Source organism: Atractosteus spatula, chromosome 8 (genome assembly GCF_055471065.1).
Source record: "Atractosteus spatula isolate fAtrSpa1 chromosome 8, fAtrSpa1.hap1, whole genome shotgun sequence".
NCBI classification, from domain to species: domain Eukaryota; kingdom Metazoa; phylum Chordata; class Actinopteri; order Semionotiformes; family Lepisosteidae; genus Atractosteus; species Atractosteus spatula.
In genome coordinates, this window is record NC_142713.1 from 51,054,107 (window position 1) to 51,070,198 (window position 16,092).

Consider the following 16,092-nt stretch of genomic DNA (forward strand, 5'->3'; position numbering starts at 1 on the left):
GGTTTAAAACAAAAGCATTAACAATGACGGCAGAAACCATTCCTAAACTTACTCACACTAAATAATTAAATCATTTTTAAATCCTGCAAAGTCCACTAGCACAACAAAAGTCTTCAGGCATACATGGAAATCAGCGCAAAATGAACAGATTAGGTGAACATTCCCTCTCCATACCATTATTCAAAATCACTCAAAAACAGAAATCAGAAGTGATATCAGATAACACTCATAAATCTACATACCCAAGATTCGTGTGTATACATACTGTCAAGGTAAATCTTGCAAAATGCAGCAATCAAACATTATCAAGAAAAAAAGACGTCATGAACAGACCACTGCTTGAGAGAAACTGATCAAAAGAAAAATACCACTTGATCAGCTACAGTAAATTTGTGTTTTTTTATATCACTCAATGTACATTTAACATATAACTATGTTATCACATACAATTAACAATATGCTTCAGAAAAAAGGCTTAAATGTCAAAAGAGGAGGAAACAGATATTCTCTGGCAATTTTAGTCATTTGCGCTTCATGTAATGTGATTTTCTGTCCTTGTAATCGCACTGGCTGGAGAATAACAGAACATGCATACACAGAAGGATTTATGTTTTTTTAGCAACTGTGTAACAAAAAAGCAACCCAACTCCAAACAAGGCGGCCAGTACCCTCTTCAGGGTTTTTGTTCTCCAGCTGACGCATGCACCAGGCAAGGGAAGGCGACAAGGGTCTTCTGCTTGATTCATCTAGAAGCGAGAAAACAGGTTCTGGGGAATTCTGAGCTTTGTTTTCAGCTTTGATTCCTCCATTTCAGACTCAGGTCACACATGAATCAAACATGATCATGATTACACTGAATTCAGTTAGAAACATAAGGAAGGTTACGTCAAAGGTTACGTCAAATCGTTGGACTGATATGAATGTGTATTCTTTAGCATATAGTAGTTCAGGTGGGTAGCTGCGTCAGCATGCGTAGGCTGCAAAGGAACAAGTAATAGGTTTATTCCATGCTGAAAAGAGAAGAAAGATAACATGTTTCGGCCGTGGAGCCTTCTTCAGGTTCTTCACACAGCTGAAGAAGGCTCCACAGCCGAAACGTTGTGTTTTCCTTCTTCTCTTTGCATGGAATAAACCTATTACTTGTTTCTTTAGCATATGTTGTCCTCACTAAGTGCATCTCAAATTCCCTACCACTGAAACAGTCCACAGCATAAACGCCAGTCTCTATAGTTTAGAAGTAGCGGGTCTTTTTCACTGCAGTATCTGCAGTATTTTAAATTTAAATATTAAGATAATTATTGATACAGCCTAACCTATTATCTGTAGATTAAAAATGAAGCTACACTTCACTGTCCACAGCAGAAGAATAAGACTCCACACGATCCACAGGTACTGTATATGTGTACAGAGGTCAATAACCTGTTGTAAAGTCAGGTAAGAAATTTAGCTGCAGCATTGTCATAGAACAACAGGTGAACATTTGGATCAGTTTTCCATTATATTAATATATTAGCTTTGGGATTTGTTTCAAGAAATGAAATAGAATTGTACCTGGCAGTCAACAAACTGGTTAACAGTCTGAAGCTAAAATGAAAGTAAAACATTACAGTAAAATTCAGGAATCCAAATAAAATAAAAATGGTCATGTTGGATTTGCATGGACCGCTATAGATAAATTAAAATTAGTTAATTATAATAAATAAATGTTTAAAAACATTTAAGAATTGTGATTTTAACAACTACTGTAAAATTATAATATACAACTCTTGCAGAGCAAAACTGTGAATAAATAAAATACTGTAACCATCATTGATATTTAGTTTGCAAAAAGACAGTCTCCAACATTCATATGTATCACTGCCTAGGCTTGTGAGGTAATTTTCATTTCAAGACAGACATTTTAAAACAAATTTTTTTTCTTGTATGTCTAATAAATTCATGCGACCTCACCTTAATGCTGACAAATTCCAATTCTCGCATAGTTTTTTACATTTAGCTAGTTTTAAGGTCTTCTGCATAGCTTGACTCAAACTTGACATTCTTCAATTTTTCCAATTTTACCCCTTGAATCCCTTCAGGATACCTGGTGTCCAAGTAACTCAGGCACATCTTTTTCCAGTTTATGATCAATGTAAGCCCCCGTGTACTGTATACGGGGAGCGCTCAATGCTCCTGCTTTTCAGGAATTAATTATTTTATTATGTCGTTTTACACATGGACCAAAGCAGTTGTGTGACGAGCATAGTGAATATATAAAATACATGAGGGTTGGATAAGAGAGCAAAGTTGATAACTTTTCAATCTGACCCGGTGATTTCTGCATCTGTAAATGTATTGTAACGATTGTGTTCTTTCTTCCAGTATGGTCCCGTGCCTTGCTGGGGAGCTGTCTCTGTTAGTCTTTTTGTTAAGTTTTGTGCATCTTCAGATGTGGCTCATTAGTAGGGCTAATGCCTGAACCATATCGTAAGGCAGGAGAGTTTGTCATGACCCAGGTCATTCATTTCCATTAAGAGTGCTCACTATTTGGTAATTACACATGCGTAAATTTACTCATGGTATATCACATAAGGAATTCATTTTGTTCTTTTAGTGGGATGAACCTGAATCATTTATAACAGTGCTGCTGTGGACCCAGAGCCTCTCTGTGGAGGATTCATTGGTATCACCCACACAGCGAACATGGGGATTAAAACCCCTAACACTTTGCTCATTTTGGGGGATTTCATTGTTGAACTACTTTGGTGAAAATCATGGTTTTCCCCCTAACCTGAAAAAGATCTGAAGATTTTGCCAAGGAATAATCTCCTACCATCTTTGATTCATTTTTGCCTTGAAAGTTTAACCATAACATTTTTTTGCATTTCTGGGTGTGGGTGTACCACACTGGTTCCAAAGGTTTTTTTGCTTTTAAAGGATTGTTTTTAACCCAAATAGGGGCCGTACCCCCTCCACAGGTTGAAACAGTCCTATCTCAGGAGCTTTAAGAAGTTAACCGCTATCATTTCTGATTATTCTAAATCACAGGGAATTTATTCCGTGACGTCCCTGTTACCAATGATGTGCCAATCGTCATTCAAATATGTGACGTAAGGTGACAGGGGCTTTGTTGGCGTCGATGCATAGATGGAAAATGACAGACATGGCTAACAGCACAGACCAAATCTGTACTTGCAACCTGTGGAATATGGAGCACAACCACTGCTCCAGCCGGAGGACTAGATAGGCCTCCTCTATCATGAGTTTTATGCTGAAACCTAAAAAAAACACTTTAGAATGTGAAGACATATAAAGCTAATTTTCTAAAAAAAATATTTATCTTCCTGTACATACTACTATAGATCTAAAGCCTCAGTGTCCAAAGTAACATTATTTACCGCACATACACATACTTCACAAGACTAATATTTTACTTAAATACTTTGGCGACCATTAATCTCCTAATGCACTTAAAGGGGAAATGAACACTGGAGATCAGATGAATGATAAAAGATGGGTTAAAAACATTACAAAACAGTGCCAGAAGAGAAGGACCCAGAGGACGGCTACCAGATTTCCAAATGGCTCCATTCACTAGCAAATTCCTGTCTGACACTGAAGCTGTCACAGCTAGATCCTGACACCACCATGTCTTCTCTCAGTCAATTAGTTCAAGCAACGCTTTCTGACAAGATCGTGTCTCTTTGTTGTCAGAGCCTGTCTGAAATACGTGCTGTTAACAGTGCCTTGACCTTTTCCACCCACTCTTGACTGCCTGTTCTATGATGGCATCTGCAGTTCTTGATCAAAAGTGTTTAACCAAAGGCCCCCCAGATCCAGCACTCTTGTGTATAAGTATCAGCTTATCTAGTTAACTAGAATTGGCTGCCTATTCACCATACCTTGTCAAGCAGGTTATGTAAGCAAATCATCTCTTTATGCAAGTCCATTGTCTGTGTCACCAGTTTATCGCAGAGAGACTGTGATTCCCTTTTCGGATCCCAGCTTAGGACTCGCTGCAATGGGAAGAATGAATATTTGATTAAAACAATGACTTACAACCAAAATTGTGAAGTAGCGAGATTTTTGGAACTGCAATAACTTAGATATCATGAATAAAACAATAACCTAAAGATAAAATATGACACAGAACAAATGACATTTACAAAACTACGTAAGCATGACTGCTCTCACTGTATGTGCTTATTTTCTTACCTTTTTTAAATCAGCAGATATTTACATATTTAAATCTAAGAAAATCTATCTAAGAATAGAGTCAGAACCAATTCTTCAAGTCAGTGCAACAATGTCAGTGTATTACCATACTGTCAACCTTGATAAATCTAAGAAAACAAATAAACACACATCAATTTTCCAGACAAATTTAGATTAATTCACTGTACATGGCTGTTAACTAAAATTAACCAATTTTTTGCAGTTTTCATTACCGTGCTTACATGTCTTGGTACCCTGTTAATGACATCCTGAACCGTCTCTGTCAAGTACATGCATTGCTGTTGTAGACTGATGAGGAAATTGTACAGTTCTTCACTGCTAAAACAAACACACAGGAAATACCCACTCATGAAAATAACATTATGGCACAGAATAGGCATAGAAAAAAATATTCATCAGTTGTTTCATTTAGGTTGTGACAGTTGAATTTCAAAGTTCTACAACAGAAAAGTGACATTGAAGAGGTCACAACAGAAGTGATATCAAAGCGTATTACAGTATATGCATTCTGTAGTAAACATACGATTCCTAATTACTGACAAATAAACCACAACAAAAAAATTCTATTGACCTGACATTACAGGAGCGTGATTTATTAATTTGAATCAATAACATGTAACACTTCAAGAATACTTTTATCTCTCCTTATTACCATAACCCTTTTCTAATGCTCTTAAGGAGATTGCAACATGTCAAATGATGAAATGGAGGACTGTAGGGTTCGTGTCTTTCTCTCCTGAGTGGGAGTGGGTGAGTACATTTTAAAAAGAAAAGAAAAGTTTTCGGCCATTGCTCTCAGAAGGAAAGATTTTTAGATGGAGGGGCTAACAAGCAGAGGAAAAGAGAGAAATGAAAATTCAAAGGGGAACTTTCAGCGTGCATAACTCAGAACTTCAGAGATGTAGTGCTTCTTTGTGAATATGGGCTAGGCTGTGTTTTTAACTGTGCTTTTATCACTCTGAGCTTCATGGAAAAGACCTGAACAGCCAAGCTGTTTAAAAGAGGGTTTAGCTCATCTTTATATCAAAACCTTTGCATTCCGATTGTAGTGCCTGTCCAATCTTTCCAAAGCAAGGAGACTGACCACCAATGTCTGGAAAGTGCAATAATTCACCCTTCAAAATTTAGCTGCAGATTACTGTAGTTCTGCCAGTGTGGAATCTCTCGTAATGAGTGTCTACGTTTTTCATTTAACACCGTTTCAAGCATATGTCTGGATAAACTAAGTAAAAAAAACACATTTTTATCACTCTCACTCCACATCAGAAATCTTACAGTCAGTTCTATGAAATATCACTAAGATACAGAGTTGTCAATTGTGTTATATTAATACTGCATTTTGAACAGCAGGGATCTCTTATTTTAGCACTTTGTTAGTTCTTTAGGTAAACACTGTCAAGTTTTAGAAAGTTACTATTTCATACATGATAGAAAGAGAGTTCACTTTTCTCCTTGTTAGTTTTTATATGACTGAATGACTAATTTATCCTGACTAATGTATTTACTCCTGGATAAATGGTAAGATCACCAGCACTGTAAACATGTCTTAAGATCAAATCAAAGGGTCACATTCCTCAAATGCACATCAATTTACAAAAATGTATTTCATACAGTTCTTTTCCGTTTTCAAAATATTAACTTTTGTCTACAATTCTTTAGATTCTGTTTCCATGGCCCATTGTCCTACTTATTTTTAAGGAATTCAAAACAGTTAAGAGGTCAGAATATAAAATTTGAAGTATTAAAATATTTTAAATTGGCTGATACTATCTAGAAGCATGAAAACTAAAAGGGTCAGCGAGGTAAAGAAATCTTTATGATCTCTTTGAACGCATAGTTATCACAACCTTCACTTTATTTGAGCAATACACGTAAACCTGCCGCTTACACTACAACGCTATGCAGATAAACATTATAACTTTTGTTGATTGAATTAATTTAAAAATAAAAAAATAAAATATGATCAGCCAAGATTATTGGCAAAATTGCAATGTTTTATTTGTCGTACATAGCAAATGCGATGACGGATAAAAAATAAATCTGTCACGACCCTGAACTAGAAGAAGAGGTGAGAAAGTGGATGGGTGACTGGATTATTCAAATCTACAGCAAACCTCCATCAGAGTACATGCTCCTCAACTGACTCCCAGAGTCTGGTTCCCTGCCCCTCCCCATTCCTGAAGTTCTACAATAATTTCAGCACATTTTCACGTTTCATTCACATTCCTGGAACTTTTTCCCCAGTAATTCAATGTATTTGTGACCCTATTTAGCCCTCATTTCATTTAGCACAAATTGTTCTGGAACCTCATGTGCAGAGTGAGGTACAGTACACCTGCACATTCATTTTTGTGAAGCACTAGTTACACTGGAAATGAACAAATGTGATCTCAATCCAACATATTCTCAAATAATAGAACAACAGTCCAAAAAACGGACGTGATATATACTGTAATCCGGGCAGTTATGAACAGAAACAAGACAATGAAAGGTTTCAAGGGTGACGGAACACTTAGGACAATAGAAAAACATCTGCTGGGTTATTACTGTACAGTAGGTATCCCAAGAGGCAGAGCCCATAAATGCATTAAGAATGCAGCTTGACCTCAATCAGCACTTGAAACCTGTGAGCTCTGTCCTTCTCCCGCTGAAACTGAGACAGTCCAACTGAACGTACGCAACTGGGCAAACACCACCAACTTAGGAGTCTGACCTGTGTCCTTGGCTTTTCAACAATCACTCTTAGGGCTTTCCAGATGCACTCCGAGAGAAGCTAGTCATTCCCACTGGGGCTAATTCTACTGTAAAGTACTGTGGAGCTCCCAGAGTGTGAATTCCACAGGCAGAGAGCAAGCTTCCTCTCCTGTGAAATCAAGTTTTTGATTCCCAATTGGCACGGGTGTAACAGGAAAAAAATTACAGGTAATTCCAGTTCTTACTGGTTATTGTAGGTAAGGAATTTGTTCAAAACTGTATTTCAATGATAAAATTATGACATGCAATTCAAATATGAACTGATTCCTAATCATAGGTAGAAATATTATGAGTGAGTCATGTAACTGACATGTTAAGCATATATATGCAGAACATTTGCTCATTAAATTTCTGTACTTTGTCTATTAAATAAATACTTGTAAACGTGGTGGCTTATGTGAATCATTGCTATATTGCTCAATGTGTGTGCACAGGCAATGCCACTAATTTAATGCACAGGAAATTAATACCTCTATCCACTGCTTGAATGTGCATTTATTAATAATATTATTATAATTAATTCCTTACACTTATATAGTGCTTTTCTGGACACTCCACTCAAAGCGCTTTACAGGTAATGGGGTCTCCCTTCCACCACCACCAATGTGTAGCATCCACCTGGATGATGCAACGGCAGCCACAGTGCACCAGAACGCTCACCACACATCAGCTATCAGTGGGGAGGTGAACAGAATGATAAAGCCAGTTCAGAGATGGGGATTATTAGGAGTCCATGATTGGTACAGGCCAATGGGAAATTTGGCCAGGATGCCAGGGTTACACCCCTACTCTTTTTAAGAAATGCCCCATGGGACTTTTAATGACCACAGAGAGTCAGGACCATAGTTTTACGTCTCATCTGAAGGACAGCGCCTTTTTACAATATAGTGTTCCCGTCACTATACTGGGGCATTAGGATCCACACAGACCCTAGGTGAGTGCCCCCTGCTGTCCCCCCTAATACCTCTTCTAGCTGCAACCTTACTTTTTCCCAGGCGGTCTCCTGGGAGGTCTTCCCAGGCTCACACCTGCCGAGCTTCAGTACGTTTTCAGTTGTGAGTTGCAGGGTGATATGGCTGCTGGTGTGTAGATTTTCTTCTGATTAACAATAATACTCGTTTTCGCTAAACTAGGGACCTTAGTGTCTTCTGCTTAAATGAAAGTATCACTAACACATCACTAACAGGCTGGCCTAGGCAGCTTGGTCTCAGCCCTGTTTATATCTAAGATTACTTTAAGTGGATATCCTGCAGTCCAGAAACACTGTCCTGGAACCACTGTACAGGTGGTCACTGTGTCTTACAGGAGGAATAGAGAATATAAAAGCACCGCTAAAGGGAGCATGTGCAGTGTAGACAAGATATGCGGCAGCTCAGGTTTTCTGTGAAAATTATGTGAAATTAGCACCCTCCCAGTGTGGGTTAGTTTGCTAAAGTGAATTTTTCCATTACTCAGTCTATTTAACAATTGTATCAGCTAGGAATTAAGCAAGTTTGATTTGTGACCAGTCCATTTCATAAAAGTTAAACCTGCAAAAATCAGAAAATTAAAAATACAATATCATACACAAAAGAAAAACATAATGTAGTAATTTAACAGTAGTAATTTTATAAGTGTATCATACTGACAAATAAACCAACATGTGAAAATCACAATCACCTTCCGTTTTCCTTCAGCAGTCCTTGTACCATGAAAACAATGAAAAAATACATTTACTGTATAAGAGCACCCAACCTTTGTAAGTGTCTGACAGGATATAGAAAAACTGCTTGAGGCTTGAGTGATTTGAATAAGATATCAACCTTTCAACTAGTAAGTTGGAACTGAAAAGCGTTTTGTTTAGAAACTGTAACTGACTCATATTTGTTTTTTAAAGAAGGGCGAAATTTGATGTGTAGCCTACACCTTGCAAAAGGCGGCTGATAATATTGAGCTATGTGTAAGTTGTTTTGCTGCCTTTTAGACAACAAAATAATCATTGATCGTCATCTGACATACACTTGAGTGGAGAAACAGATACCCTTCCCACAAGATGGCTTAGCTGTGTAAAGAACCTGCTGTCGAAGTTTTCCAATCCTGCAAACTTGTCTATTTCTATCTTATCCAGCTGCATCTCCTGTACTGCAGTCAGAACTTTCTTCTGGTCAGCAGGATCTCGGACTCCAATCTATGGAAAGATACTCCGTCACTTGGCACATCAACATTTCCATCACTTAAAGGTCACTGAAAAGCAGTAGGCATAGTTTAGTTTTCTTTGATTTTCACTTAAAAGGCCAACACAAAAACCAGAAAGTTGAATGTCTATTTTTTTTTCTGCATTTGACTATCTTTGATTTCAATTCTATGGTCAACATTATGATCAGTTGTGACCTAAATTTGGCTTTCACCTTAGAACATAAAATTGTGAAGCTTCAAAATGATTGAATGAATCAACACTGAAAAACTGGGAACATGTCTAGGGGCACTCTGCAACTGAAGGATCAGAATGCGAGCTGACAAACATAACATTTCATTTCAAGGATCGATAATAGAAATACTGAACTATCCATTTAAGAATATATACCACATATACCCCTTTCTGCCGCATAGCAATTTCAAGGTTTCTGTAAATCCATAAATCATACTGCAATAGTTATGTTCAACTACAGCAGTTTCCAACGCGACAGTCTCTTCTATGAAGTGCTTTTTCTACTCCCAGTAAGATACAGAACTACTGGACTGGGTAACGAATTTATTTGACCTTGTTTCTTCGTTACTGTAATTATAACTGTCATACTTGCATAAGGATCTGCTTGGTACATTATAACAACACTTAAGGTATCTCACATCACTTATTTAACCTAGACTTTTTTCTTCATCGTCTTTTGTATATTTAATTGCAAAATGCACATTTATTTAATGTGTATATATATTAAATGTAAAGTTAATCTGATAAGGGCGCTACACTATCAATGTATTGCTATGAGATACCACATTCCAAATATTTGCAACGTTAATCTATCTGATCTAACAGTAAATGACTGGAAGGTATGATCCCCATGGCATGAAAAAAAATTAAATGAAGCTTTTTCTAATAACAATGCCAAAACTGATGAGTCTAAGCTTACGCTGGTTAGTAGAAACTAAACTAAAAAAGTGTATTGAAAGTGTATTAATAACAAAATTACATTGCTGTAGACCCTGAACACATTATGACTTCTGCCTCTATAAGTGCTCCTACTAACAAAGGTAAAGTTTTTTTAGGCAGAAAACTCATTGTTATTGTTCTTCAGAATTTAACATGGCACCACGAAGTAGTCCCAAAAATGCAGATTGTTGTGATAAACATGTTTGTGATAAATCAACAGCGACTAACTCTTCTTAAAAAGGAAAAGTGTAACAATGAAAATAACTCAAAACTAAGCTGCATAAAATCAATTTTCTTTCATTACTTTAAACACTAGACTGCTACACTGGCATTTACTGTAGCATTCAAGTTTAGATTTGACATTATGTTCTTGTTTTTAAATACTCAGTTACACTGCAGACAGCAGTACTGTAGTTTATTGCATCTGGTCAGGTATATCACCAACTGAACAGCTGAGACAGAGCAGAAAGTAGGATTATAACATTTGTATTACATTATAAAGCAAGTCCCACTCTTCAGAAAGGTAATTTCATATTTAACCGATTGTGTTTGCACTACACTGCAAATTTAATTTAAACAATATTCCAATTAATTAAAATGACAAAGTCAACTACAAAAGTGAAGGCAATGAAATCTTTATTTTAATAAAGAAACTTAAGATTCCCAACCTTTTCTAGGTCTTCTTTCTCCATTGTCAACAGGTGGCTCCATGATATGTCATTGTCCTGTATGAGCAAAAGGGATCATCATGGACTGCCCAGTGTCCAAAAACAGTGTTATTGCCGTGCTGTAATCCAAGCACCTCCATGATAAACATTAAACACAATGATATACTGAATGAGGGGGGCAGCATGGTGACGCAGTGGTTAGCATTGGGTTCAATTGTGGAATTGGGGTGCTATCTGCATGTTTATGTGTTCGTGTGTTTTTTTGCCAGGTGTTCTGATTCCCTCCCACACTCCAAAGACATACTGGTAGGTTAACTGGCTTTCTGGAAAACAGGTCCTTGAGTGAGTGTGTGCCTGTTTGTGTCTGTGTGTACCCTGTTGTCCCACCCAGGGTGTATCCTGCCTTGTGCTCCTGGCTTGCAGAAATAGGCTCTGCCTTCCCCGCAACCTTGCTTGGATGAAGCAGTTAGAAAATGGATGAAGTGTTTCAGTGGAGACAACTTCACATGCAAGGCTTTCATTCTGCAGGCCCTAATTAGAAGTGTTACTAAATTATTATATTTCAAGTAAAAATTAAAACATGGCATTCATATCTCATTTAAGACCAAAAGTTCTATACTAAAAACAACCAGTATGAACACTATATTACCATATAAGAAGTAAAGCAGAAGTCAAGGTTCCATTAATTACCTCATAATCATTATATGAGATGTTTGATGAACAGTAGTCTGGCAACAGTTTTATGGTCACCATCAAAATTGTCTTATTTTAAATTTTTGGCAATGTGTATTTGGGAGTGTATGCCATTTGAATTAGAAAAATGTAAGTCTTCTTTACAATTGACAGTGTTCTCCAGCATCGCACAACTATTTTGGAACAGCCACAACCTTGAAGACTAAATGTTTGTAACAGGCCAAATCTAACTTGATTTTTAAAAGAGGAAAAGTAAGTATTACACTGCAAAGCAGTTTCTAAAATGTGCAAACTCTACAAGGGTCTCCTAACTGCACAGTTTTCAAAGAACATTTATAACATACCATTGTGAACTATTTTAAATATAAGTCGACCTAAATAAAAATATTTGTTTACAAAAATCAGGCTTCAGAAATTATTTAAGAACTAGATTACAAACTACACCTATTTGTGAACTCATTTTGTTGTGTCTTCTGAAGTTAAGGAAGTGGGCTGTATCTGTGGAACTGAGGCATGCATCAGATTTGTAAGACTAAACCAATATCAAAATTCATGTTTTCTAACTGAATCCTTGTTCGGAGTCGCTACAGGCTGAATCCTACACTTGGTGCTGGGTTGCCTAGCAACAGCCAATGCTGCCAATGTTACTGAAGCACTGATTACAAAAACATTTAGCACCTGATAAAACTCACGTTAAGACTGGAGAGTCAATAAAGAAGTCAGTTATACCTGTTTCTACTGCCATGAAAAAAACCACTCTAAATCTATTAATTTTTCATCACCACAACCTTTCCAAAAATCTATGGCACACCTACTCACGCGTGTCACAATGCTGCTGTATTTTAGGATACACTGATTTCTGAAATTATTATACTGTAACAGTACAATAGGATAAGGAACTACTTTATTTCTGCTTTTAAAGTACATTCATCCTTGCATCCTTGATAAGCTCTGTCATTAATCTATTTTTTCAATTTGTTGTACTGCTAAGAAGGGGCTGTTTTAAAAAAAACCCAATGATAACCACCACCAAGCCTTTTTTTTTGTTTAGCTGACACTACAAGAGTGAATTCTTCATCTGTTTTCACAGCTTTCAATGCTGCAGACTAAAATAAAATTAAGACTGTTATAAAGTATCAGTAGGGTAATACAAAAACATTTTAACACTTGTTCGGTTGGAACCAAAACTTTACCTACATATGACATTCATCTCACACAAATTAAGAACTGTGTCTTAACAAAGTTAAGAACTATGACTTCCTAAAGTATGTAAGAGTAAGAAACAATTACTCACCAACATGATATCTGTGAGATATTCCAAATCTAGGCCGTGCAGAAACAATTCAATGTCTCCTAGCTTAGAGGAGCTGAAACGAACACAGATGCTTAATAAACTTTGCCAACAAGCAATATTCACACTTTTGTTAGAAACAAGCAAAAAGGGTTTACATTTTACATCAAACATCAGCCACTTTTCAACATGAAGAATGATCAATTTCACAACGTGCCACTAGGTGGTGCTCAAAGACATCATACCAAAAAACAGTAGACCATACATCCACTTATTCCTGGTAAGCGTCACGGTAACCTGGAGGTGGTGACAATTCAGCTATCCTGGTTAACTCAGCCACCCCTCCTTTGGAAGGCAGGAGGAAACTGGAGTATTGGACAAACACCCACACAAGTGTGGGGAGAACATGCAAACTCCACTGAGAGGGCACTCCAGTCTGGAACTAAACCTAGAGCTGTGAGCTGCAGCAGTAAACCTCAAATCACCCTCAATACACACAACACCAAAACAGCCAATAAATTAACCACCAAACATTTTTCACACACAAAAAAATTAAGTTACCTCTCTCTAGAAGGAGTTATTGGGTCAGGATTCCCTTTGAAAAACTTGAAGAGTGTCTCCTCTTTGGATAAATGCTCCCTGCTCCCCGGGAGATTATGAGGTGAAGCAAGGATTCTAGAAATCTGCGTTCATAATTAGTAAGAAATTAGTCAAAAGCAATACAAAATGCACTATTGATGTCTGAGTACATCAACCATTAACCAGCATTTCAAATCCAATCATTTGAATTACAATGTAATTCATTTCAAATAAACTAGTAAGCTAAAAACCTGCGCTTCAACAAAAGATACTGCGATTTCTGTGAAGACACAATTTTGTTTTTGTTAATATGAAAGAAAATGAATCTGAACAGATATCTTTTTTCTTTCTGAACGATGTACAGTACTTCACAAAGTGGAGAAATTGTCTGAAGGAAAACTGAGCCGTACCTGAGAATGTCTGTACATTTTCGCAATATCTGCTGCTGTATATCCTTCCCTTGTTCTGACTGTGATGTCAGCACCTAGTTCAAGCAACTTCAGAGCTGCTCCTTCTCTCCCATACTGTGCTGCAAGTGTCAGTGCCTTCAAAAAGTATTAAGGCAAAAACAGATTTAAGCTTTGTATGATTTCTGCAAATAAGAAAATAAGAAATGACGAAAGATATTTTAAATAATCGATTATTTAGTTTGAATGTTTAGTTTGTATGCCACATATCTTTGAAAAGTGTTTCAGATCTTTTCTGCTGTAATCTTCATACTTCTACTTCAATTGTCTGCCAGGCCTGAATCTCAATCTGTCTGTTAGAATCACCACTTTGGCAGCAATAGATACTGCTGGCAAAAATAATCCCCAATATAAAAAACAAACCACAGTGACATCTACTGTATATACTAGGTTGCTAGACATTTCAGTAGAGTCTGATTTTTATCAGAAGTTCATAAATTGTGAAAAGAAACTTCTAGACAACTATTAGACATTTTGGATGGATAAATGAACATAAACTGTAGAGTTTGGGAGTTGAAAGGGTGTTCAATCATCTTTCATTATGATTAGAGACCCTCAGCTGAAAAATAAACAATTTACAATTCATTGCATGTGAGAAAATGAAAATTGCTGGCACAATTTTAAAAAAAAAGACTTCATTCATACAGTATATCCATTGACATCCTTGGTATTTATTTCTGCTCCATAGGAAATAAGCAGGGCTATAACTTGAGTATGCCCATCCCTGGCAGAAAACATCAGTGGAGTCATGTGATACCTAGAAAGACAAAAGGGAATCACTGAAATATGTGTGCCTTGGTTCGAACATTTAAAAAGCATTTATTTTTCAACAACTACAAAGCCTTTTCAGTCTTTAAATGTGTGTCAATTGCAATTATTACTGTTGTTAGTCATCTCTCCATACTTTTCCTTTACATCAAGCATTGAACAAAAAAGGTTTCACAGTCAAAATAAAAACCTGCTTCACCTTGCACCGAAACAAGAACAGCAGAACTGACAACACTACCTGACTGGGCATGCTTGCATAAATCAACTCACAGTGTAAAAGATATAAAAGAAGTGAAATCAAAGGCAATTCTGGGTTGTCTAAATATATATACAGTATATTTTTGATATCTTTCAATTTATAACAAGAACAACAAATAGAAAAATCCTCAAATCGATGGCAAGTTCAACCATCCATCTTCACTCCTCTTTTCCTGGTGAGGGTCACAGTTGCAGCAGGCCAAGTAGATCAGCCCAGACTTCCCTGTCCCCAGCAACAGATTCCAGCTCCTCCTGGGCCCCCCCAGGTGCCCCCAAGCCAGTCGAGAGATATAAACCCTGCAGCGTGTCCTGGGTCTGCCATGGGGTCTCCGCCCAGTGGGACGTGCCCAGAACAGCTCCAGCAGGAGCCGACCGGGGGGCATCCCAATGAGACGCCCAAACCACCTCCACCGGCTCCTCTCGATCTGGAGGAGCAGCGACTCTTCTCTGAGGCTCTCCCAGATTGCCGAGCTCCTCGCCCTGTCATGGGCAGTCAGCCCAGCGGCCCTGCGGAAAAACCGCGATCTCGTTCTTTCGGTCATCACCCACAGCTCATGACCATAGGTGAGGACAGGGACGTAGATCGACCGGTAAACCGAGAGCTTTGCCTTCAAACTCAGCTCCCGCTTCACCTCCACAGACCAGTACAGTGCCCACAGAACAGCTGCCGCTGCCCCGATCTGCTTGTCGATCTCATGCTCCCCTCTTCCATAATGAACAAGATCCCGAGATACCTAAACTCCTCCACTAAGGGCAGATGTTCCTCCCTCACTTGGAGAGAGCAATCCACTCTTTTCCAGGAGAGAACCATGACCTCAATCTTGGGAGGTGCTGATTCTCATCCCAGCCGCTTCACACTCGGAGGCAAATCTCTCACGTGCGCGTCGAAGGTCACAGTCAGATGATGCCAAAAGTACATCATCTGCAAATAGCAGAGATTTTTATTCTTTCATTATTTCAGATTTCATTATTCTGCAGCTAGGATCACACATTCTCCCTTCTCTTAACGACAGACTACTGTTCTTTTAAATTTTCTCCATTCATTGGAAGTTTCATTTCACACCTCTCTGCACCCATTCTGACTTCACACCTCTTGATTGGCCTCTCTTTCTGTCCCCTGCTCCCGCCTCTCACTCCTCCTCCCTCCCAACCTTTGTTCTCCCGCTACTTTACCTTTGCCTACTGCCCTGTCTCTCTCACACCTGAAGAAGGCTCCACGGCCGAAACGTTGTGTTCTCTTTCTTCTTTTTTTCAGCATGGAATAAACCTATT

The 16,092-nt window shown here is 37.9% G+C and overlaps 1 protein-coding gene across 1 annotated transcript in view; it reads right to left on the reverse strand.

The window, feature by feature from the left end:
- Nucleotides 1-605: 605 nt before the first annotated feature.
- asz1 (ankyrin repeat, SAM and basic leucine zipper domain containing 1) overlaps nt 606-16,092 on the reverse strand; it is a 28,337-nt gene continuing 12,850 nt past the window's right edge. Inside the window, exons 5-13 of the mRNA XM_088924042.1 lie at nt 14,440-14,551; nt 13,738-13,872; nt 13,310-13,431; nt 12,752-12,824; nt 10,765-10,821; nt 9,024-9,136; nt 4,428-4,533; nt 3,882-3,995; nt 606-746 (exon numbers count right to left, since the gene is read on the reverse strand). Of these exons, the coding sequence (XP_088780168.1) occupies nt 606-746; nt 3,882-3,995; nt 4,428-4,533; nt 9,024-9,136; nt 10,765-10,821; nt 12,752-12,824; nt 13,310-13,431; nt 13,738-13,872; nt 14,440-14,551 (973 nt within the window). The remainder of the gene's footprint in view (nt 747-3,881; nt 3,996-4,427; nt 4,534-9,023; nt 9,137-10,764; nt 10,822-12,751; nt 12,825-13,309; nt 13,432-13,737; nt 13,873-14,439; nt 14,552-16,092) is intronic.